We start from the raw sequence: 26,423 nt of genomic DNA on the forward strand, positions 1-26,423 counted from the left end.
CATAATGCAAAGCACAAACATTCACAGATTCATGAGTAATATTTGAAGAATTTGTAAAATTTCATGTATAGTTTCATGTGTTCTTCCTAATGTTTTTCCCCTCCAAGAACTAACATTTGAAGTGCAAATTAAACTTTATATTTCAGCACGAAACTCGCGCAAGCCAGTATATTCGCCATTATAGAATCATATTTGAGCCATTTGAGTTTCTTCCTGTTCGGAAATTGCTCATATCTTTGTCTCATAATTGCTCATACAGAACTCTGTAGGGGTATACGAGTATATATTTCGGTTCGATTGTGCTTCTGCTTCCGTTTCCAGTTTCCTTGCATATTTTTTAATGCTGCCCCATGCATAATATTTCAATTTGGCGGTGCAACAAAAGAGTTTTCCTTGGTGAGTCACGTAATGCGCCAGAGGAAGAGCGCGCAAGAGAGAGGGATTGACTGAGAGAGCAGGAGCTGATGCTGGAGCTAGCCCCATCAGCATACAGCATCCCCAAGGATATGGCTGCTCGTTATGCTTATTTGCTCACATATACAGCTGCAGAAACAGTTGCATGATGCACACGAATGTGGCAAGGAAATTGCCCCAAAGGTCCTGCCATCCACAACGAAAGAGATGGAGCAAGGGAGGAGGGGTGTGGGCGAGTTGTACAGCTGCAGGGTTCATGGCCCTGCCACTGACCGCCAATGTACTGTGTGTGTGCAGCATGTGGCAGGGCCATAAAATTGCTTGCCCTTCCATGTGCATCCTTGATGTGATCATTCTGGCCCTTTGGACTCTGGCACGCCCCCACGCCCCCATGCCCCACACGCCCTTATGGCCCCGTAGCACATGTTCAAGGTCAAATTTAGTCGTTTTGATTTAATTTATTGTTGCATCCATAAAAAAAGGAGAAGCCAAAAGCAGCACCAAAGCCAAAAACACCTGCCACACACTCGCTCCCTCGCTTTGCGGCATCTCCTCCCCCCTGTTTGTTGCTTTGCCCCAAAAGGCAATATTTTGCTTGTCTGCCTTTATTTATCTTCTCCTTTGTCTCTGGTTCGTATTTTGATTGCTTTTCCACGCTCACTCCCTCCTCCCACATATTTGTGTTGTCTCCGCCTCCACCTCCAGCCCTCATTCCCATTCCCATTCCCATTTCATTTGAGGTGACTCAATGTCTTGCTCATTTCATTTTTTCCTATAGACAAAAACTATGCATTTGTGTGTAAGTCAGAGTCTGTGTTTGTGTGTGTGTGTGGTAGAGGGGTTTTCCTTTATCTGTCGCTCAGAGACAGACAAAGAGAGACTCAGAGCGAGAGTAAGATGATGGAAAATGGAAAAGTTCCAAGTGTATGACTTCATATGACTGACTCCATGCTACCATTTTCTGTTGAATTTCCTTTTGGTATTTTCATTTTCATGTTGTTGTGGCTTTGCCTTTCTCCCCTGATTAGCATTCGTCTTTGGGGGGGTGATAGTTTGGTTGGGGGCTTAATCCGGCAGATGACAGAGATCTTTGTCTATCGAACAAATCAATTAGATTGAAGTATTTGGGGGCAGAGCATGAAACAGATGATTGTTTGGCAGAGTTTGGAATGGATTCTAAGTGTTTTCTTGTTTGTGTTTTGGTAGGGTATAAATCTTAGTGGTATACAGGGGTTTAAGGCAAAGTACTTTCTATGGCAGTTCACGGCTTCTTCGAGTGATTATTTACTCTGAAAATAATGAAACATTTTCATAAATTCTTTAATTATTTCTGCCAATAAGAGATGCAGAGTTTGATTGGTTTTTCTTAGCGGTATATGGAAAGACATCTTTACGAGTCCTTTTAGTAATAAATTACTGAGAAATTAATGCTTATTTGCAGTACATGGAATGCTCATACATATGAAAGTGGTAGCTGTCCTTTCCTTTGCTCATAACGGCAACATTTTGGATGCCCAAACTTAAAGCTCCAACAAAATAAAGACTTCTTTAGGTATTCCACCCCGTAACGAATCAATACTCGTAATTTCATAACTTTTACGGGTTTTCTTCATCTTTTATTCATTAAATCCCTAATGTGTGTTTGCTTGCCGCCCGCCTCTTTTGTGAGCGTGTTTCCTTAATCAGAGCCCACCCAGCCAGCACCCGGCAGCAGGAGCACCACTTGGCCCCACTCTTGGCACCACAATTGGCACCACATTAACTGTTATCTCATGCTCAGGAGTCTTGGCACTCCCTTATAGGAGTATCTCCGCATCTTTTCTACGTGACTTTCTCTCTTTGTGTCTCAGATTTCGATGTACTTCGATTGCGTTTTGCTGTCTGTTTTTGATAGCTGCAAATATTTTCATTTTCTCATCAGCTTTCCTCTCTCCTCTCTTCCTTTCGCTCCCGTTTCTCTCATGTGTGTGTGTGTGTGTGTGCTTGTGTGAGTTATTTTTCTCATTTTCGTGATTTTATTACTTTTACTTTTTACGATTTATTTGCCGAAATTGCTTATTTCCCTGGGAGAAGCCGCAAAAGAAAACCCGAAGAGCCAAACCGTAGCCAAAGACATTGGGCATCGGGGGAGGTTTGATTGTTATTGTTGTGCCACAGTCACAGTCACTGCCACTGCCACGGCTACTCTTTCTTTGTCTTTGTCTTTCCCCCATATGACCTGGCTTCTGGCTTTGCAAAAATTCAATCAGTGTTTTCTCTTTTTTAATCGATTCCACTTGGCACTCATTGGTTTTGACTATGCCACTAGCTTTTCATATCTTGTCACATGCAGACGCAACTATGTTGCATGCCACAGTAGCAGTTGTGCTCTCACAACTATGCTCTGGCCTTGCGCTGTGCACCCATACACACATACACACACGTATAATATTTTCTTTAGTTTTTCGCTTCCCCCTTATCCTTTTTTTGCATTAATCATACGCCACGTTGCACTCACATAGTCACCTCTCGCTCTCCGCCTTCCTGCTGCATTCGAGTGGCATCTGTCTCTCTTCTTGGTGCTGCATTCAGTGGCACAACTCAAAGCTGACATTGCACACGGATTTTCCAAGTCTCTGAACACACACAGGGGCAGGGGTAGGAGGGGCAGGGGTTGCACATGAGCCGGAAGCAAACTAAAAGATAAATAATTATGCAGAGACAAAGTGGGGGGCCAGGACGGACCTCGCATATAATTTAAATGTCAATTAAAATGATTAGACACCCCCACCCTCAGCCACTTAACTGTTTGCTCTATGAACAATTATCTGGCATATAAAATGCATCACTGTGCAATTTATTGCTTAATTTATTTACGCTAACAAGATTTTTCTCAATTTTAATTTAACCAAAAAAATGTGAGTCCAATCAATTTTCTACCCAAAAAAAAAAAAAATGCTTTTTGTTTCGAATTTGCGTAATTGACTAGAAATTGGAATTAAGCTTATAAAGGGGATATACACATATGCGACAGGCAGATGTGTGTGCCGTGCCTCAAAACTCTCTGCTGCCCCCGCTTTGTGGCAGGCTCGGGGTTTCTTTCCCCATATTCATTTTGTGCCGCACAATTTGGCAAATTGCATGGAATACTCGTACTGTACGGTGTTGATGGTGCCTCTAATAGAGGCCAGGAAAAACTGCTAACATATAGACTAGCATATACCCTAGGCTCAGGAACACATTGGCATTTGCTCCCATAGAATATACCCTTGAAATTTACAATTAATGGATGAATGGAATATGTGCTCGCGCACACCGAAAATGTTCATCTAAAAATTGCTATCTAAATTGCAAATTTTGCGGTTGCCGTAATTGAAAAACATAAACCGGCAACCGGGCCGCCACTCTTCCCTCAAGCTGCCCCAGTCCACCCTTCGTCCCTTTGCTCCTGCGGTGTATATCCGGTGCTACCGGCTTTCTGCCATTTTTAGTTATGCAGCCATGGGAAAGCAAATTAAATGAAAATCGGTCTAAAAATAGCAAAAGCGAATGTGTCGCAAGCAGAGGCGAGTGCCAGGGAGATATCCCATAGAGATATCGCTGCTCCCCCTATACCAATCAGTATTTACCCTGTCCCTGTGCCTGCACTCTGCACTCCATAGAATCCCTCATCTTTTCAGTCGTACAATTACAAAAGCGTTGGGGCAAAATGCCTCAATTTACAGCAAAATGGCCGTCATCGATTTCCGCTTTGGTGTTATTCGATATATTTCCCTAAAGGGGGGAAAGGATAGAGCTAGCAGGATGGAGGGGATGCAGGGGATACAGGGGATACAGAAACGTGCGTGTATTTTGGAAATGATTTCCCTCCCCCTTCCTTTGGTTTACTCTTTCAATCGTGTGTTGCTCGTTATTCCCTGCCATTTGTCGCTGGCTTTTCATTTTTATGTATTTGACATTTTGTGCGTTATGCGTTCAAAATGTCATCAAAATATACATAAATTTCATGTGTTACATGTGTGTTAGTGTGTGTGTGCCGCTCAATATTTGCCCGCATTCAACTGGAGAATGTATTAACATAATGTGTCACTCGGCAAAATATGTACACAGCAGACACAGAGCAGAAGCGGCTTGTGCGTTGGGGATGCCCACTTCTGTGGGGATAAAGATAATGCACAGTGGAGCTAAAGTTTAGTTTCAAGTTTTTAGCCAGAGATTATTGTGGATTTCCGAGTGGAGAAAAGTGGCCATGGGAATACATGCGACGTACGCGCATTTGGTTGGTGGTTTCTTTGGTTGAAGTCACTTAAAAGTTAAACAAATTTGCCATAGAGCTTTCTCCTTCCCACTGCAACTAAACTAAACTAATTGAAATTGATTTATTAACCTCTATTGGGCACCACTTGAGGCAGCAAATAATTAATTGCAACTTTAATTGCCTTAATAATCATTTTCCCTTTAACTGCAGCTTAAACACTTGTAATTAAAACCAAGGAATACGAGTAGCATCATCTCATATCGAATGTCATGTCATCCTGCTTTCAAGCATTATCCTAATTACACACCCACATGTCCACGCCCATCCGTCATCGCATTGAGAAAAAGTCATCGAGAAGTTTCAGTTGAGTGAAATATATGAGAGCAAGTCTGACATAACTGGCAGGAGAGTCAGGAAACTGTCACGGTCTGAAGTTGAAGGCATTTTTCCAGCTGAGGGATTTCGACTCGTCTCGATGCCAGAGCTTCGCTGGCTCCTCTTGTTACCATTCCCTCAGCTGTCAGTTGCTTCCGCTGCTTAAGCAGCCACACATGAAGAGCGGGGCGGCGGGCCAGGACCTTAGTTGGAGCCAGCAATAGAAGGAGCCAGATAGAAGGATGGAGACAGAAATAGAGACGGAGTCGGGAATAGAGCCAAAGACATCAGTGCCATGGGTAGGGCCACAGACTGAGGCACGTCACGTATGTTTTTGTGCCCAAGCATTCGCATAAACATTCCGTCACTGTGCACAGCCGCACACCTAAACTGCCTCCCTGCTGCCATCCAGGACATTGGCATTGACAGGACTCGCGTCGTTTTGTGTTAAATGTCAGCGATGCCTTGGAGAATGGAGAATGGCGAATGGCGAATGGCGATGGCAGGCAGGCAAGACATTCCGCGTTCGCATACGCTGGCTCTGGGGTCACAGCAATTGACCTTACTTCCCCCATTCATCACTGGCCGCACCGTTTCCCATCAAATATTGTTTACCCAAGTGTCTTCAACCATTCCACAGAGGCACATCCATGGATGTTTACAACATTTGCTTATCGATTGAGCGAAGAAAGTATGGCGCGGGTTTTTGGTTACTGAAATAACATTACACAAAAACCACTGGGGAATTGGGATTGTGGGTTAGTTTGCGGGCGGCGCTCTGATCTGTAATTATCCGCTGGAATCAGGGTAAGCCAAGGTCAATCAGGCAGAAAAGGAGCGCAGCCCGAGAACTCCCAAATAATGATGGGAATTACACTTTTTATTCATGGCGCCTGACTCACAGACAAACGACGCCTTCAGCTTCCCTTTTTTTTAATCCTTTGAAGGTGGCTCTAAGTGGGGGGCTTTGGCAGAAAATGAGCAACCAAATAACTGTAAATAAACGGAAAAGGAATGTGACAACATCTTCAATGAGGTTGATAAGAGAATTCTTGCTCGTTTGTTCCCTTCCACTCATTATCGTTTGCTTCTTTTGGCAACAAAATGAAAGAGGACACAAAAATGCCAGTGAACTAATGAAAGACTTGAGCAACATAATAAATAATGACAACTCCATTTCCCGCCCCTCCACTCTTCGCCCACTCCTTTTCGCCAACATTTTTCCCACATTTTTTCCCACAAGCTTTTCTCTCATTACTTTTCTGTCTGTTCGAATACTTACACTTACTTCCAGCAGGACGCGGAAGAGGATGACAATTAGAAAATGGTTTCGGAAAGTCATGAAGTAGCTTCGAAAGTTTGCTTTAACCAAGAAAAATGAGCAGCAGAAAAAGGGGTTTCAAGAGGGTATTGACAGAAAACAAAGGCGTTAAAAAAAACTCCTTAAAGTGAGTGGACGAAAGTCCTTTAACCTGATAAAAAAAAAAAAACTTGAGAGTTGAAAGTTATTTAGAAAGGATTTGATTATGTGCAAGGCGTCGCCTTAAGGCTGAGGCATGTGTCTCAAGGAAGGACAAGTTTAACACCTCATGACTCAATTAATATTTGAAAGTTTCTCTCGAGTTGTCCAAGCTTTCAGCGGCTGCGGGTGAAGGCTATGGAAATGCTGAGAAAGAAACCATACTAACGGAAGCAGAAAAATGAATTAGAAAAGTTTGCAGAATAAATATATAGATTCCAGAGTTAGGAAGGATGGATAAGGAACTTTGCTGCAAACGAGTATAAGGAATGGGCAGTGTGCAGATATTATATAAAAATTGAGAAAAATTCCAACCGTGCTCTTTGACATCTTTTGTTGGCCTCGAAACGCATCACGTTCACGTTCAGAATTTGCACAATAATCCCATAAATTAAGTAAGCAACATCACGTCTCTGATATTTACTCTTTTATCAAATTATAATTGTTCACGATACAAAAAAAAAACGACATGCAGCTGCATTTATTATTCACCTTTTGATAACAACAATTAAAAGGATCCAACCAAAAAAGTCAATACACAGAGCATCCATCAGGATGTAAAGTAATTTGTGTGTTGTTTGTTGTATCAGAAAAAGGCAGCCAGCATTTAATAAATTATTTGAAAACCATGCGGCAAACAAAAAACTAACACGTACGATGACAAAACATGTTGGAAAAACATAAAACACACACACGAAAATGGTTTTAATAACTAAAAAGCAAAACCAAAACAAATAATGCCACGGCTAGAGGGGGTTTGGGAAGTGGAGATAACTTTCCAAAATGGCACAGGATGTTTTCCCTCATATATTTTCCCACATATCATACACACATAAACTCTGGGGAAACTTTTGGATAGCCCACACTCACACATGTAGAACTCTCGGACCGTCCATGGCCATAGCTTTTCCTAGCCATCCCCCCGATGGACACTTAAACTGGTTCCGTTTTAATTGTTGCCGCCATGTTCCGCTCGGAAAATGGTTTCTAAATTAATTAATAGCATTGTCTGTCTTTGGCAATTTGCCACGCCCCCCCGTACTCCCACACACATACACACGCGCACTCAAATAAACTATAAATTGAATTTTCTTATGCGTTAGCAGAAAGTCCCAAAGAATTGCAGACAGAGAGAGATGTGTATGTAGGGTGTCTGTGTGTAGGCGAAGAAAAATTATTTTCTTTGTGGAAAATACGAACCCGTTAAAGCCAGAGCACAAAAAAGCGACTGCCTCGAAAGAGGCCAAGTCAGCGAAGAAGCCAAGTAACTTTCCAGCCCGAAAATCCTTTTTTAATTAAATTTTGTGTACATTTTGCAGTTTTTAGGTTTGAGGAGCGGAGCTACGAAGACAGTTAGTCTTTCCGCCTTTTCCCCGCCGCCCCGAGGAGGGAGCAGCATGTGACGAAAGGCAAACTCATATGATACGATGGGTGGGTGGAACGGGGTTGGTTGCCAGGGGGATTTGAGTTGACGGAGTAACCAACCAAAGACAAAGTTTCCACTGGCGACATTCTGGCTCGTACTCGTACCCCGTTCCATGGCTCCCCTCTTTTTTAGCCAAGTTAATCCAATTAGTTGTTTGAGAATGTAGTTTGCACTTTGATTTTGAGCCACGACATCTGCGTCTCGCCAGTCCCGCCTGTGGCTGCAACGGCAAGGATTTTGGCCTTCCAAGGAAGTTCTGGCGATAGTCGGGAGTGTCCGGAGATGGATGAGTATTGATATTGATAGCTCCAGAGCTCAGGCATTATGGATGAGGTTGCTGGCTGGCTGGCACATGGCCAGACGGAGAGAAAGAGAGGGAGCGATGGGTTAGAGGATTGTTTGTGGTTTGTGGGAAATATATTCTTGCTAATGAAATTAAGTTCCAAATGGAAGTTCTTCTTTAAAAGCATCGAAATCGGTTTTCGTCACGCTTTGGCACTGATTGTGATTACTGATAAGAAAATCACTCTCTCTCTCTCTCTCTCTCTCTCTCTCTCTCTCTCTGATCTGCGCTCTCTGCGCTGTTTTAACCGTAGTCTCCGCTCGCATTAAGCTGTCGCTCTATATTGCACTGCATAGTATTTGGTCTCTCTTTATGGCTCTGCAGTGATCTATCTCTCTCTATATGACTGTCTTGAAGTTGTCTTTACCTATTGCTGTCCTCTTTCTGCGTGTACATTTACAGCCTCAGCTTATCTGCTGCTGGCAGCTAGCAAGCCCTAGATCCAAATGCACCCTTCCCAGACGCCAGCAGGTAGCAAAGCCACGCAGGTAGCAGCGAGCATTTTACAGTTAGGTGCTTAGAACTGCGCGCTTTGCCATGCCAGATCGCTCTCTTTCTACATGTGTTTGTTTATGCATGGCTCTCCTCGGGCACTACGCTCTACATTTTCATCCTTTGCTTAATCGCTGCCGACAGCTCTAGCTTTTTCGAGCACCCTGCTCCCTCAACTGCGGGGAATATTCATTGCCGTGCTTATCTCTCAATGTTTTAGTTAGGGCATTGCTGGGTTCGCTCTGGCGTAACGCATTGTCTTATCTGCAGGCAGATGCTGTACGGGTTGGACACACTGTACACGTACGGTTGTGCCTCTCCTCGCCCCCGCTATCGTCAACAAATTTATGGGCATGACATGCATTTTTATGACATGAAATGTTCAGAGCTACGCTCCCAGAGCTCAAAGCTTTTTGAAATGTTATTTAAAACAAAACCAAAACGAAAACCGATGGATGGCACAGCGCAGGAGAGAAGGAAAGAGAGAGTGAGAGTGGAGTGGAGTGGAGAAGAGATACGCTTGTAATACACGTACAATGTTGATGCTGGCGCTGTCTAACCCCCAGGCATCCGAGGGCGTGCTTTCAGTTGAGTTTTTGCAGCAGCCACAGCCGAAACTGTGTGACACTTTGCGTCCAACTCGTCTGTCCAGCGTCCGTCTGTCCGAGCCTCCGGTATATCCGTTGAACGAACCCCACGCACACACACAAAGTGCCACACAGAACCCCACTCAACGCCAGCACTCGTCGGACGGAAGTAAAATTAATTACAAAAAATATTTTCTGTTCATAATTTCATTTTGTGTGTGCGTTTTCTCTCTCTCTGCAGGCTGCCACAGCGGCAATAGCATCAGAGGCGGCACCCGCAGCATCGGTGGTGTCATCCACGCCTACAGCCTCCGCCTCCGCCACCGCCACAGCCACCTCCACAGCAGTGGCATTATCCGGCGCCCCTACAGCAGCCACGACGGAAATTGAACAACTGCAACAGGCATTAATCGAGAAACAGTCACAGCTTTACGCCCTGGAATCCGCCTGTCTGCGGGAGACGGAACGTCAGGTGGAGCTCGAGGACAGCGTGATAGCGTGGCAGGATAAATACGATCGCCTCTACGAGTCCCACAAGCGCGTCCAGAAGGTGAATCAGAGTCTCGAGGACAAGATGCTGAAGCTGGTGGACAGGAATGCCAACGAACGGGCCCAGCTGACGAGTGACGTGGCCACGCTGAGTGTGCGCCTGGCCCAAGCGAATTTCAACATTGCCAAGCTGCAGCGGGAAATCGTGAGTAGCATTTCAGTTAAATATTTGACAGTTAAGATTAATATTTAAGATGCAAGATGTGGGAACGTAGTCCAGAACAAGTGACGTAGGTTCTTGGTTTCCCTTAGCTTTGAATTTCTCATAAATAGTAAATTTTGGGAACGGTTAGACTCAAAAAGAGTTTCCAACGAGAGTCTAAAGAATTCATAAAATAACCAAAAATAGCTTTCCTTTAATTAAACTCGCTTAAAACTTAAACAAAACTTTCGCTGTTCTGTTTCTTCAATCGTAAGTTTGTCAATTCAACTTTCCCGAGAAGCTTTGTATATCGGTCGAGCTTAACTCAGTTTTTGGACTTCCTGTGGTGTCCTTTGGGAAGCCTAATGGCTCTCAGAGATTTCCTTCTTTTGGGATTCATATTTCCGCATTAAAAAACACACACAAAAGACACCTTGGACCCTTGGTTCATTCTTTGACAATTTCGCTCGAAGACCAAACCCGAAAAGAGCTTAAAGTGGATTTCCGATTTAGTCAAGAGAGTACAGTACCATCTGCCAGTTCGCCAGTTAAAGTCCCATCTTTAGTTTCCACTGCCCCTCTGTACCCCTCTGCTGCCCACTAATTGGCCACCAAGTTCTAAGAGGAAACACAAACAAACTTGAGACAGAGTCCAAGGGGGGGTCCTTGAGTCCTGTTTCTGGGACTTGGGTTTTGGTTACATTTTTTTTTTGGGTGCGGACTTTAAGTCTAAACAAATGACAGGCGGCAAAGCGTTAAAAACTCTGGAGCTGCACTTCTACTTAGGACAACTTTGCGCCCACTCTCCCACTGTGCCCTCTTTCCTCTGCGTTTTGGTAGTGTGGAAAACTAGAAAACTTTTCCAATTCAGTTTGTTTTTGCCGTGCTGTGAAAAATACTGAATATCTGCTCGGCAAAAAAAGTTTTCAATTAACGCAAAACAGCTAAAATGCACTTGAGAGAGAGAGAGTGCCCAAAGAGTGGGAAAAACTATGAAAGGAAGAGAGGGAGTTTGGGAGAAACAAGTGGCGGGGAAGCGAAGAGCTAAAGAGTGGGGGAAAACTATGATAGAAAGTCTGGCAGAAACGATGACGGCAAGACCAAGGAAAGTGCAATGGAACGCAGGAGCAAGTGCGCAAGGGGGGTAGAAACCTTTTAACGTAGGTGTCCTGCGGGTGTCCTAGGTGTCTCGGCCATGTTCCGAACAATTAGTGAGACATTGGCCAAAGGAGAATGTCGAGCAGCAGACGACCGACCGACCGACCGACCGACGACCAGCAGAAAATGTGGTGAAAAACGTTTTGCCCCAGTTGGGTGGGGGTTTGTGGGGTGGCTGTTGCTGCTGCTGGTGCACTTGCAGTGCCGCTTTATTAACTTGTTTTTTTCCCACCACCCTCTTTTGTACTTTTTTTGTCCTCTCTGTTTCTGTTTTTTTTTTGTTGCTTTTCTGTTGCGTCGAGTGTTTGCGCAAATTAATACTTAAAAAGCATTTCCACCTCTTCACAAGTTGCGCAGTTTTCTGTTACGTTACGCTTGACTTTGCTTTTGTTTTTTACTGTGCAGCATTTTGTTGCAAGTATATTCTGAAGGAGGCGCCTCCAAGTATGCAATACTTTTCAAGCGGTTTCGGGCCGAGTGTGTGTGTTCTTGAAGCGTTTTCGGGTATGGACAAGTGGCAGGGAAGCTTTGAAGGGTGGGGCAGTCTCTGTTGTATGATATACTTGAGGTGCTTATAGATAGGGCTTCCATTTTATATCTGCTTAAGTTTTTAGCTCAAATTGGCGGCAGCCAAGTGTCTAATAATTGTTTGCTGTATTTATGTATTGTCCTTTCTTTGACTTTATCTTTTTAACCAATACTTGCCACGAAAAGTCTACTTTGAATGGCAGAAAAACAAAGTGACAGCTGGAAAAGAAGGCACAACAACGATGTCAATAACCTTTTTTGCCAGTTTTTGTGCACTTTTTGTTCTTCGTACTTTTTGTTGTTGTTATCTGTTTTTTCCTCTCTCTGCTTCTGCCCCATTCTGTGCTCTGATAAAAAATCAGCACTTGGTCATGGACTGTCGCAGCGTCACGTGCGCTGACTGGCGGATCTCTCCTGATGCCATTTACCTTCTGGCGTAGCCACTACGTAGCTTCTCTATCTCTCTGCCCCCCTTCTCCGCGTTCTCTTCGTATCTGTTTTGGCCATGGTTCGTTAATCTGACAGTGGCTTTTTGCATGATAGCTCGGCATTTCCGTTGCAAAACACTTAGTCGCATACTCGTCCGCTGCTTCAGCTTTTAGCTTTTCCTCTTCTTTCTTCTTTCTCCTCCACTCTTACATTCTTTCTCTGTCCACCCCGCCGTGTGTGAGTGTCCTGTAATCCTCCTCTGGGCCATCGTCCTTCATTGTTGTCTGCTATTATTGTTTACCATTCTAACCGAAACAGGAGCGAGCAGGCGGTGACAATGATGGAAGAAGAGTGGGAATGGCAGGCAGTGCACAGATGATGTCGACAGAGGAGGTGCTGGAGCAGTCATCGGGGAGAAGAATGATGGAAAAGGTGGAAGAGCATCAGCAGGCGGCGTTGCAGAAGAGGATGAGTAGGAATTTCGAACAGCAGGCCCTGCATAAGAGAATGATGGAGGCGAAAGAGCAGCAGTTCGGAAAAAAATGATATATTTGGCTGCCGAAGTGTTTGATACCCTTGATGTTGCAACTTTTGTGTGTGTTTCAAATTTCACTGAGTTATGTAAGAACATAAGATAGAACATTTTAAAATTGTAGGCCTACAAAAATTAATAACTTGCATACCAAATACTTGTATATATTCCTCATAGATCGGAGTGCTTACGAGCTGCAAATGATTGCAAATCTGCATACCCTTTATCTCTCCCTCTCCCTCTCTGCAAAAGGTATTCGCCCGCTGCATATTACAGTTGTTTCCGTTTAAGCTTTCGTTTCATTCTGCTTTCTCTCTGCACACACATTCTCTCTATTTTCCTTCCTGCCCCCCTTTCATCTCTCTTTATACCTCCACCCCTTCTTTCCACGCTGTCGCCGTTTGGGTTCGAATATTTAAAATCGCCTTCCAGGCGGCAGACAGGCACATAACGGCACAAAACAACAGCAGCAAAATCGTCGCTCTGCCACGCCCCCCTTTTGTAATTCCCACATGCATTAAATGGCAAAGTAACGGTAAATATGCTCACGGCTCTGGGCTCTCTGCATCGGTCTCGTCCTCTGCCTCTGCCTCCCCCGCTGTCTGTGCTGCGCTGCAATTGGAGCAGATAAAATGCAGTGAAGAGCCGCGACGACGGGGCACACACACAGTTCACGTGGCAAGCAATGAAATGATTCCCAATTTTCGCCCCTCCATACATACATCATTCCCACACTCCGACACTCCTTCCTATGGCATCCCCTGCCCACTGGCAGCCACTCAATTCTTTCCTCTACCTTCTGGCATCCCACCGCTGGCAATCCGCCTGTAAAACAAGGAAAGTCCCCGTTTGGTAATGACGCGTTTGCGGCTTGCCTCCTGGTCTGCCTTATGTTCCACTCCTGTTCTGCCATGTCCTCGTCCTGTTCTGGCGTTCTGTTCTGTCCTCCCGTGCTGCTCTACACCTGTCTGCTACAGTCCTGCTCTCATCCGCTACTATAGACCCCATGGCGAACGTGTGTGTAATTAATGTTTTCCACCCGGCAAACACTGAGAGAAATATGAGAAACGAAAAAGGGGAAGTGAGCGTATCCCAAAGGAACTATTCCGCTTTTAGTTCCCACAGTTTCATCCTCTCTTGTGTGTATTTTCTGTCCGTGCATTGCCATGGCATATTCATTGCCGTTTAGCCTTTCCCCCTGCTGCATGTTCCATTTTGTAGTCGGAACAGACACAGACCCAGGGCACAGGATGCAGGACACAGGCCAACACGGTGGTGCAACATGGCGTATAAGTGATTGCATTGTAGGCCTTGTTCATAAGCTGATAAGCAGGAAACTTCGGGCTCCTTCCAAGAAAACGTCTATGCGTGTCTATTTATCTCCCTTGGAGCATCTCCACCCGCAGACTCTCTTTCTCTACTTCCCTGTGTGCGTGGGCTTAATTCCTTAAAAGTTATTTACATATTTGCCTAATGTGGCATGCCCCCTAAGCACTCAGACAGTGCTCAGCGGCTTACGTGGGATGACTGGGTGGCGCTGTGGCTGTGTGGCTCTGTGGCTTTGTGTGTGCCTCCCAAGAAGCTGAGCAGCCACTCGCCTAGTGGGGTAGGTCCTGCCCCAATGGTAGAGGCTAAGAGACCTTTCGGCCACTGATGGAATTGCTTTTTGGCCTCCCGAAACACAAGCTGGCTGTTCAGGCTGTTCTCTGGTTTGACCGACAATAAGCTGGAATCAAATAATACCAAATTCCAGAATAATTAAATTATCAAATGGTTAAAGAGAGGCAGAGTAGAAAATTAGGGATTATTTGACAAAGAGTAAGTTAATTGTTGCTGGCGGAATGCTTAGGAATGGTTTTTAGGTTGGGAATTTGGTTTATTTGGCTACAGGTAAATCGGATTTAAGAGTATAAAATGTTTCCGGGATTTAAAATCACTGAAAATGCCTCTTTAAATGGCGAGCCATTTATCAATCATTTATTCTCCACTTATTGATTTTATTTTATGCATATTTCCCTTATCACGTATCCGCTATCCATTAATTATTTTGATAAAAATTGCAATTTAAATTTCTATAAGCCACAGCATGTATGTGTCTGTAATTTCTCTGCTTTCGAAACCCATTTGATCCCTGGAAACGTATAACAAAAAAAAAAAACGCAAAGGATGAGGCGAATATCCGGCATTCAATCATCGTGCATCGCGAGAAGGGTTGAGGGGGGCCCATTGGCATTCTATAAATCCCCCGCGTAAATCCCATAACTATAACGCTATCTCTTGGGCACGGAACGCGTGCAATGTTGAACAACAAAAGCGGACTGAAACAATTTGAATTCCATTCCTTGCCCGAGAGACGAAGGGAGACTTCATTCTGCCCGCCAACACACATTTTCCACTATGGCTTGCGTGCTCGTTCTTTTTAATTTTCCCTTGCACAAACAATGGAAAACGAGGGGAAAGAGAGAGAGGATCGGGGATGCGGTTCGGTTACCGGCGGTGCATGTGAAATGAACCAAAGCAATGACAGGCGGGCAACGGCAACGCAACCGGAAAATATGCGGCCAAAATGCACGTAGATGCGAGAATAAACCCCAAACACACACAAAACGCAATGGAAAGAAAGAAAAAGGAAGCAAAACTCAAACGGAAAGTTGAAACAGTCGCGGGCACAGGAAAAAAGATTGTTTCATTTTACAGGCAATAACAGTGCGGGCAAAAATCAGAGCCCAAGCCCATCATAGGAATCCTTTTGCTCTTTCCCCCCTACCTCCCAGACTTTTTTTGAGTGTCCAAAATAAAAACCTAAATGCTAAAAAAAGGCCCCTTAAGCGGTCCACACAGAAATTACACACACACACAGGTGCAAGCAAAAAGTGGAAAAAAATGGCAAAATGAAGAGAAATGGAGAGAGTGGGAGAGAGAGAGAGAGAGAGGGAGAGCAAAACGGAAGCCATAGACACACACACTAAATAGCCAAGGAAACGGATACACCAGCCAGATATGGGATAGGGATATGAGGGGATGTGTTCTGGGGCAAACTTTTGGGGCAATAAATGTCTATTCAGGCAAAAGAAACGGGGAGGATGTGTGGAGGATAAGCAGATTGATGGATATGCAGATGGAAAGTAGCTGAATAACTAGTAGGATTATGCGTGGAAGGATTAATAGATGGATAGTCAGATAAAAGAATAACAGATCGAACTTAGCAGATGAAAAATAGATAAGTAGATGGACTTCCAGAGGGCGTTTCCATCCACACCTTACAACCCATCTATCCTGTTCCTAGTGCCCTAATTATTCAATCCATAAAACCTTTTTCACGTGAAACCCAATTCACTCGGTCATAAATAAATCACAAAATTCCAACCACAAATCTTCCACTTAAATATCTTTTTTCCCCATTTTACCTACCTAATTGCTGAAATATTAGATGCTGACTATAAAAATATATGCCCAAAAAAAATCTAACCAAATCCTGCAACATCCCCCAAATTACTTGCTTCACAGAGCACCTTCTGTTCGTTCTCTCTCTCTCTCTCTCTCTCTTTCTTTCTTGCTCTTGTTAGCCATTTAAGTGGCAGACTGTTGCTGGCTTGCGCCTCGTTGTGGCCTTATACATTGTATATGTATGTATTTTTGGGTCCCTTTTGTAACAGATCGATATTTTAAGCATTTTAATGTCTGCGCCAAACGCAAAATGTTGGCGCCAACATCCAAGAGTTCCAGAGCGAGGCCAAAGTTGAGTGTCCGTGTCGGAGTTTTGTCCACAGTAGCCGTGTCCATGTCCGTGTCCGTGTCCATGATTGTGGCGCCGTCTACATCTACTAAAGTTGTACTCGTACATATGTATGCATATTGTAGCCTTAATTGAGCTTCAACCCCATCGAGCACCTCATATTTTTCATGCAATTAGCCTTAATTCGGTCAAATCAATCACGATAGCTGGGGCACAACTCTTAGAACTCTGTAACTGCGTAACTCTCTGGCTCTCTCATTTATTCTTAGTTGCTGGAATTACATTTTTTACCACCCAAAACGTCTATATTTAGTCGGGGGGCAGGACTCCAAAAAGGGACCAGAACCAGCTGCACGTGTGCTTTAGTTTTGAAAGCAATTTAAGACTCAAGTGGCTCCGATTTTGAATGAAAGTGGGCGGTGGAGTAGCTTGGACTGGGTCTGGGACTGGGTGAAGCGTTTTGCATGCCAAAAGCAGGAAAATGCTCGAGTGCTATGAAAGATAAATTAATGTGGCAGGTAGAGAGGAAATGTTGAAGCACACTTTACATAAATGTGGCCAATTTTCAGAGTCTTGCGCTTGAGATGAGTTGAGAAAGGAGGAGGAATGTTTAGCCAGTGAAAGGTAATCATAATATGGGGTATTATTAGAGAGCAATACGCTGCAGACTGGCACAGGGAATTGATAGAGAACGGAGAAATGTTAAATCGTGCTGAAACTGAGAGACTATGAAATCATTTTCTATACATTTTAGAAGCTATACAAAATGCTTTAAAAATTCTCTGATATATCCCGGTACTTTGAGCGCTTTAAATAGTTCTTTTAAACCATTAAAGCTACTCGTAAATATTCCATAACTCCTCTTAAATATTCTAAAGCTACTCGTAACATTTTTAAAACTCATTCTAACATTTGAAGCCCACTTTGGAGGCCCTTCACGTATACCATAAATCCAACTAAGCCTCTCAAATGAATATTTCTATATGGTAGACATGAATTTTACAATGGCCAGCGAACAAATTTCAAAATAGAAAATCTGTTAGCCAAACAAAATGCCCCAAAAAAAAAAAATCACAAAACTGTAAATATACATATATGTACAATGTATGTTCATACATATATCCCGATGCTATATCCCCAGACTTATGAGCAGCCCATGCGAGCGCCCCACATGCAACTTTCATATGCGTCAAGTGGATCCCAGTGCTCACTTTTCAGAGTGATTCCCCGCGCCCTCGCATTGTGGACTGCACATGGGTCCGAGTGGGAGTTGGGAGGGGGGTCTTATGAGCAGCTTGGGAGTTATGCAATTTTCATTTCAAAGTTTTCCGCTCTGCACAGCCATTAGAGTTAAGGGTGCCAGAGTGCTGAGAGTTGGCTGAGAGCTGCTGAGAGCGTCCGCATTGCCCCCATGTGCTCGAATGAGTTTTCGGTGCATTCGGACCATTAGTTGGCAGCGTTTTTAATTTGCTAACTTTCCCCATCCCCCCCCCACTCTCGAACGAACAAAACTTCCATTGAAGCCAAGTGTCAACTTGTGTTAGGTCCATGGCCCTTGTCCGATGGAGCGGTTATGTTCTCTTCTCTCTACTCTAAAAAAATTAACTGATTCGAGTGGCAAAATTGTTCTCTGAACTGGAATACCGAATGCCAGATTAAACTACGATTACACTTGTTTTAGTAGTGCACAAAAATGGAGCAGGAAAAGAACAAGAGGATTGAGACACACAGAGGTTGGAGTGCAGGTAAGGGAAGGAGTAGTTGGGTGGGACTTAAAGTAAGAGAAGATAAGATAGTAAACGAAACAGAAAGGGAAACATAACATCCATGGACGATGCACTTTAACGAGAGAAAACTTCGTGTAACTTCAATCGATTCCTGTCGCTGAGCCTTAAGAATAGCTAACATGGGATGGGATCATCTGCCATTGATATCTCATCCAGCTATCTTGAATCCATGTAAAGTTACATTTAAAGCGAGAGTTCTTTTGGCAGATCAAAGTACCTACACATTCCCATTACAACTCCCGCCTAAGGGTCTCGAACTCCGCCATTTGTCAGACTCGATGCGTACTACTACAACGTTTATTTGCCATGTAACAACTTTGAATGGTGAAACCATCAGAATGGCGGGGTCTGTGGGGTCGGTCTGGGAGCAACTACTCTTGTCTTTGCTTGTGATGTATGCATATTGAATTGCCCTTAGCGGACTGTGAAAGGAAACTTCCTCTTGTGCCAAGAAGACACGCAAATCAACCATATATCATTGTGTCTCCTGATGCTCCTGCTGGTGCTCCTTCTGTGTGTGTCTGTGTCTGTCTTTGGTTCATCTCCATCGTTATTTCCTTTTGTTCTATGGGTAAGCGAATGGCTCAAGTGGCATGCAAAAATTTTCAACGTCAGTCTCTCAGTCTTTCAGGAGGGGCAAAAGCCAAGTGCTGCATTACGTTGAAGTTTCCTTTGGCTGTGGCTGCTTCTCTTTTTTTCCGTGTTCCTGCTTCTGGTTTTTATCACTTTTGTTGTCTTTTAGTTTTCTGATTAGTTTCCTTCTGGCTACGGGCTTCGTGGTTATTTATTATGTGGCGCAAAGTGTGGCAATCATTTACATAAATCAATCTTGATGGCCTCTCTACGGATCTCTGAAGTGGACTGAAGTGGAGTGTAATATGTGTGTGTGTGTGTGTGTGTGTGTCCAAGCGGGTTAAAGTGCCATATCCTGTGGCATCCTGTGGCGGTGCAGAGTCAATGTTCTGTGAATGTAAGAGCCTTGAGCAAAATTTACACTCTGCTGGATAATGCAAATTTATTTAATTTCCTCAACACTTTGCCTTCTGTCACAAGGCTGGGATTCTTTCTGTTGATACTTTGTTCTTTTGTTCCTGAACTGGGATTTTAATCGTTGGGATTTTCATTTCGTTCTGCCTTTTCTTTCTTCCTTTCTTTGACAATGATTATTCGTTGTGCAAGTAATTAATTCACGTTATTCCATTTGGTTTTCTCGTTATTTCAATTGGCTACAGCAGTCTCTCGCTCTCTAGCTCGTTTCTTATTATTCCTATTCGTTATGTTTCCTTCTCGCTATTCTTATTCGCTAGAGCTTCATTTCTTTCCTTTATTCTGTCCTTCGTTGTAATCCTCTTTGTGTTTAAATCACTGCATTCGTTTGCATCCTTCTTTTAACCTACTTATCTTTTATGCATTTGCAATCCGTAAAGGACAGCAAGGATTCACATTGCGCATACGCCGCATTGCACGTGCGTGCTGTAAAACATTTCCCAGGATCCCCAGAAGCAGCAGCGCACCGGCGACTGCTTTTGATGCAGCACCATAAAACTTGCCCCATCCGCAAGGGAGAGGGTTGAGGGGTTCCCTGGCTGACAGGGAACAAATATCAGCTTAACTTTGTTGTTTAGTGTAAAAGCTTTGCAACTTGTTGTACGACGGTGCTGTACTCTCGGTTGCCTCTACTTTGTGCACATTATCACTCCAGCTCAAGCAACAAAAGAACTTTTCTTCGATCTTTTTGTGTGTTCATGTGTTTGGCTGTTGGAAAACAGCAGCAGAAGCAGCGAAAATGTCTGAGCAAATAGTTTGTCCGGGCACTTTGGGCACTTTGCAACACATTTGAAACACCTTTTGGGGTGTTCTGGGGTGGGGTCTGGTATTTCCCCTAACAATCTAACAGTCCGCCACCCATTTGTATGCCATCAAGCCACCACTTTTCCTCCGGGTTTCTCCCAAAAAATGTTCTGCGGGTGGCACAAGTTTTTCAAACCAAAATACAACAATGTGCGGGGTTTTGGTTTTTTTTCCTGCTTTTTTTGGTGCTTCGTTTCTTGTTTTGGCTTAGAATTTTCCCTCTTTGGCTGGCACTCTCCATGTGTGTGTGTGCAGTAAATAAATAAAATTGAGATAAATATTAAATAAATAGAGCAAAAGGAAGTCAGAGAGGAAGAGAAATGCAAAGGCAGTCATCCTAAAAGCGTTTTATGTGTCGCATTTATGGATCCTTTTTTGGTTGGTAATCTTTTATAAGTCGAGAATGGGAGTGCTGCAGAAGATTTAAGGGATATAAATGGGCCAAAAAGGGAAACACATATCATGGGAAGTATTAAAGTCTTGCAGGAGTTCTCGATGCTGGTGCTGATTTAGGCAGCATTGTTATCCCGCTCTGCTCCTGCTCAACCCCACTATTCATTAGTTCGATCTACCTTTTCATTTGATTTATGACCCTCCCACCCACACCGAGGAGTTTCCACAACTTCCAGAAACCCTCTAACATACGCACACAAACACACACTCCCGCATATCCATCAATTTTGCCTCAGGACATACTAGAATCCTTTTAGCCAGGTTCTCTCTTGCCTCGGCATTACCACAGCCACACTCTGCACTAATTGCAACTGTTTAGTATTTCTACTCCAACCAGAAGCACGGACTATCTTCCCCTCTCTCTTCCCCCTGTTTTCATATCCCTTTCTCTCCCTTTGGTTGGTCTACCCCTGCGAAAATTCGTTTATTGTTTCCCAAGCTTCGCATTTTCACGGGTTTCACGCGTTTCACGATGCCCTTTCGAAGAGTTTGACGACTTAGAGCAGATATTTGTAACAGGCGAAAGGGATAGAAAGTGTGAGTTATTTGCAACTAAAGAGAGGGAGGGAGAGTTTTCGTATTCCCCCTATTGAAACTTCTACATTTTCCTCTTGAATTCTGTACTAATTAATCTGCAAGAAGGGTATCCAAAGCTGCGACCTCTAAAGTCAGCCAGTCTTACATGTTTTTTTGTGTGTTTTTGTAGCTGCCGCGACACGCAAATAAATTTCCTGTTCCTGTGCAACTTTCTTGTCAGAAAGGGCGTACAGGGAGTCACGAAAATGAGGACCAACAAATCACATATTCGAGCGATAGCTGTCGCTTTCTTGGGCACCCTTTTCCCTCTCTCTCTCTCTCTCTCTGTTTCACTCTGCTGCTGGCACCCCTTTGCCGCTCTTTCTCTCTCTCTCTCTGGCAGTCATTTACATGTGCACAAATGAGTGGAAATATAACAATGCGGATACTTAATCCCCATGCCATACTCCTTCACAATTGTAATTTCAGCGACTGCCTCACTCTCTTTCCTCCTGAGTATCCCTTTCCTTCTCTCTCGCTCTCCCTCCTCAAATTGTAAATCATAATTCTGTTGCTGTTTTCCGTTTCTGTGGCATGGGATTGCATTGTTGTTTGTTGTTTTTTTGACATTTGGCGCCAACTGCCTGGCGTGATTCATCGTGATATGCTTTCTTCCCTCTCCTTTGCACCTCTCTCTGTCTTTCACTCATACACTTCCACCCGTCTCGCTTGTACATTTTGCCAGTTTCGCTTACGCAATGTCGACGGCCTTTCCTTTGGTTTCATTTTATTTTCTGGCCCGTCTGGCGCTCTTTCCTTTTGATTTTATTTTATCTGGATTTTTTCCACCTTATTTTTGCTTTTTTTATTCATTTTTTTCCTTTTTTTATACACAATTTTTCCATTTATTTTTTTACACAGTTTTTCCTTTACTTTTGATTTTTTTTACACTTTTTGCCCTTTATTTTTATGTTTCTTTGTTTTTTATTTTGATGGAAACGCATTTTTATGGAAAATCTGTTTTTTATCGATCCGTCAATTAAATTTGTGACGTGATTTCGTCTTTTGTTGGCAGCAGAGGGTATTGATTGGGGCATATTGGTTGTGGGTTGAAGATCGTATCTTTGGGAGTGTGTTTCTTTTCTTTTAGTTGTGCCAAAAACTTTAATTTAAATGAAGCCCCAAGAAACTAATCAAGAAAATTGCCATCAAATTTCGCAAACTGTTTTCTTGGCCATAACCCCAGTCATGGCTGGCTATCATTACCCCCTGCCACCACCTTAATGCCGTTCCTTTTGTTTGTGTGAATCCTGCGAGTCCGTCCTGCTGCCTGCCGCTGTTGTCCTTGGCTGCTGCTGCTGCTGCTGCTGCTGCTTTATGGGCCGCAGCTGTCAGCTGGTGTGTTCGTCTGCTTTCTTTCAGCCTGACTGTCATGCAAATATATTGTCCTTTTTAATTAAAACACAAGCCTCAAATTAAGGCTCACATCAGGCATGTGTGTGTGTTTGTGTGTGTTTTTCTTGACCTGAAATAAGTTTTTGTCCTTTTGTTTTGGCTTTACTCTCATTTCGAGACCCCACCGCCCGTAATGAAGTCATTTGGTTGATGATGTTACAATATTTGGTTTAGAGATTGAGAGATTTGATGCCCCACGGGTCTCATGATGAGTTTTCACATTTTAGACTGTGAAATTTCCATCTCTGCCGCACCTGAGGTTTTTTCTTTTTTTCCAGTTTCCATCTTTGTGCCTGCCATAGACACTTCGACCCATTTACTCGACCCATACAAGATGTAAATTTGTGTATGTGGAATATGGCATATGGCATTCCCTTGCCCCATTTCTTTGCCCCTCTTTCGGCACTCGTTTGATGTGTAATTTTGCAGTCGCTCATTAAAAATAATTACATCTGCATTTCGTACGCAAAAAAATGTGAAGAAAATCCACAAAGAAAATAAAAGGAAAGCCACAAGAAAAAGGCACTGAAAAGCCAAAGAAATTTCTGTTTTCCGTGGCAAAAAACTCGATTAAAAGAAGTTCAAATGTTGTTTAAATGAAAACTTGAGCTTAAACGATTTCTAAGGAAAGAAATAGGAAGAAGGAGCTCCAGAAACAATATTTCTTTGATGCACTTTAAGCAAAAGTAATTTAAAGTCATTTCTAATCCAATCAACTACGAAAAATCTAAAGAAATTTCACACCAGAAAATCAAATTGAAATGTTTTACAAATGAAAACGCAAACATAACATAAAAGTAAATACTGATTTAATCAATTTCCCAGACAATTGTTGAAAACAAAATGCCTATAGAGAGAGACAGGCAGAGAGGCAGCTGCCCAAATAAAGTTATTGCTGCGGTCAAGCGCCCAGATAAAGATGTCTAAACGCAGATAAAGAACGCACACAAACGGAAGGATATAGAGATAGAGATTTATCTTTTTTCTTTCTTTGCTCAGGGTGACTTTGTTAGAGCCAAAAAGTAAAAAAACTTTCGCACTTTAGAGGCAAGTCGTTGGGGGTTTGAGGACCTTTCAAATCGAAGCAGCAGCAAGCAGCAGGAGAGACATAAGACATAAAACACAAAACACCAAATATATGTGCATACATATATATTTATGACCATTTCCAAGATTGACCCACACACCCATGAATGTGTGTCTGTGTTTGGATGAGGATATGGCTTGTGGATATAGTTGGGGCGGAGGTGGTGACTATTGGGGGTGGCATACAATAATGTATGGCCATGTCTTTCTGTCATTTCATGCAGACTGTGTGTGCGTGATGAATAAATGATGCGCTTTCCATTCTCTCCCTCTTTCACTCGCTCTCTCGCTTGATGGTGTAGGTAGAGCTAGATGGAGGGTACATCGAGACAGAGGCATGTCTGGTATGGTATTGGGGGATGGCAAGGTATATTAACTTTGTCGTTCGGAATGTGAAAAGTTATTTTGGATTGGTAGTGAAATGATTTGGAAACTTCACTGAAATGCTGATAGATGACAGTCTTTGGAATTGAAATAGTTGCAGTTTTCGAAAGTTTCGCTATGGATATTTATAGCTTTCGGATTGTGGGAGAGTATTTCCCACTAATTGCAGCAATAATCTTTGCATGGATGTGGTAGAGCGGGCATTTGGGATATATTTTTGTAGATTTGATATGCACAAAGAATTTATATTTATATTTCATTAATTTATCGAGTATTTTGTCTATTTTATATATTTTTCTGTACTTTTTTTTCCTAGTATTTCTCTCTATAAAAGGACTGTCACCATCATAGCATTTGTTAAATCCTAATTCATGTCTCAGTACTGCCTTAAACCTCAATAAAGAATAACTTTTAGATAACCTTAGATAACCTTTATCTTGAGCATTTCCAGCCCCACTTAACCAATAGATAACCCTGAAGCAGAAGCATTTACTTTTGCCTCGTCAGTCCTTTAAGCCTTCATTAACGCTTAACCCTTGGCCTTAACCCTTGATGCCAGCCATGTGTTGCATAATCCTCGCACATATCTCTGGGTGCCATAAAAATGTAAATTCTACAAATTTGCCACGCACAAGCGAGCAGCTTACACCCCAACCCCGAGCCGAGCATCATGCAACATGGAGTGCCAACCGCCTCATCAGTGGCTTCCTTTTTTTTTTTTTGGGAAATTTTATTTGTTTTTTGCTTTTGCTTTTGGCATTGGGCTAATGCTTAACCCAACACCCACGGAGCGGGGTCTCTGGGCATTGTGCAAATTTTGTGTATTTAATGCAGTGCCAAAATGTTTGACTTGGCAGGAAGAGTAAACCCCGAACCCTCGACAGCCCTTCCCACACTTGGCAATGTTTACGCTTATGCTAATTTTTGGGTCCATTCCATGCATTATGTGTGCCGCTCCCTCGTATCCTCCCATATGTATCCTCTATCTCTGTATTTATGAGGGAATATGCTGACATTTCAGCATTTTCTACATGCCAAAATATCTTTCACTCTTTTTTGCTTGCTTTTTGGCTTGGATTTGAAGCTGAGCAGGTGAGCAGGTGCGCAGGTCCAAATCCTTTTGGATTTCTGCCTTGATATTCCTCTTCTGACTGCTGCAGATTAATTGCACATAAATCCGAATGTCAGGAATGCAACGAAGCTCAAACTGATTGGGGGGCCAGGGCCAGGGCCAGGGCAGCTGTCGCCGAAACATCATCCACATGCCAGCATTTGAGCCCCAAGGAACAACATGCTCATGTGCAGCAGTAAGATGGAAGTATTATACGCATTTAGCAGTTAGTGGGAGTATCATTAGAATCCACTTTAGCTGGTATATCAGTAGAATTCTCATCAGAATCAAAATCATGGTGTTTGCCTCAACAGAAACAGCATCCTGTCCGCCTCTCTGCCCTCCTGCCTGCCTGTCTGCTGGTGGGGCATCATCATTCTGTTGCTCCTGCTGCTGCTGCTGCACTAAATGTCCCGACATGAATGACATGCAGATTCACTTAACTCAAATGCCTGTCTCCTGATGTCAACCCATCTGTGTGTGGTGGTTGGGGGCTACGCGTTGGCAAGGCTTTGGAGCAACTAATTAGATTCCAGGAACAGAAAGGCAAGGCACGGCACGGCACTCCTCTCTGCTCTGCCCTTTTCCTTCTAACTTAATTTACTATGCAATTCTACAGCTGCAATCTCTGCCTGATGGTGACCTTTCTGTTGCTCCACAGATGGGGTGCTCCCCCTCTCCCGCTCTCTCCCTGCTTGTTGTTGTCATTTGTGGAAATTAATTTTATCATAATTTAGTTGGGGGATTTTGCATTTGCGGTTTTGATTTTGCGGTTGGTCGACCTTTAAGGCACACGCAACCACAAACCCTTTTCAAATCAACAGAAATGCACAGAAAAATGTTAATTGGCAGAGGAAATTACTGGATGGGTGACTGGGTGGCACATGTGTGGTTGGTGGCATTTTATAGTGTGTTGGGGGAGCACCACAGTGGGTAACTGTGCCACATAATTAACCATAATATTTGTGCACATGCATCGCCAGCTACAGACAGGCACACGAATACGTGTGGCAGTCCCAAAGGCAGTGCGCCAGAGTGCTGCCAACTTGCCATAAAACAACATCAATGTGTGTGTTTGCTCTCCCGAGAGGATACAGATGGATGTTTATGCGGGTTATGTATGGCAAAAGCATCAGGGGCACATAAGGTAATCATTTAAATTGACAGCTGAAGGATTATTTAGGGGAAAAGCCAGTGGCTTGAATTAGATTTATGGATAGTACGAGATGGAAATGGAGTGCTATGAGTGGGCAGAGCTGTGCTGACACTCTTTTTATATACATTTTGCTCAGATATTAGTAATCCAAGAGATA

At 43.4% G+C, this 26,423-nt stretch overlaps 1 protein-coding gene across 4 annotated transcripts in view; it reads left to right on the forward strand.

Moving 5' to 3' along the window:
* The window catches only part of LOC117589021, a 39,803-nt gene that overhangs the window by 2,998 nt on the left and 10,382 nt on the right, over positions 1-26,423 (forward strand). For all 4 annotated transcript variants that reach the window (XR_004574186.1, XM_034280647.1, XM_034280648.1 and 1 more), the window contains exon 2: positions 9,635-10,087. Coding sequence is in view for 3 of the 4 variants with exons in the window: in XM_034280647.1 (XP_034136538.1) it covers positions 9,635-10,087 (453 nt within the window). In the remaining variant the exon portion in view is untranslated. The remainder of the gene's footprint in view (positions 1-9,634; positions 10,088-26,423) is intronic.

Source organism: Drosophila guanche, unplaced genomic scaffold (genome assembly GCF_900245975.1).
Source record: "Drosophila guanche unplaced genomic scaffold, DGUA_6, whole genome shotgun sequence".
Classification (NCBI taxonomy): Eukaryota; Metazoa; Arthropoda; class Insecta; order Diptera; family Drosophilidae; genus Drosophila; species Drosophila guanche.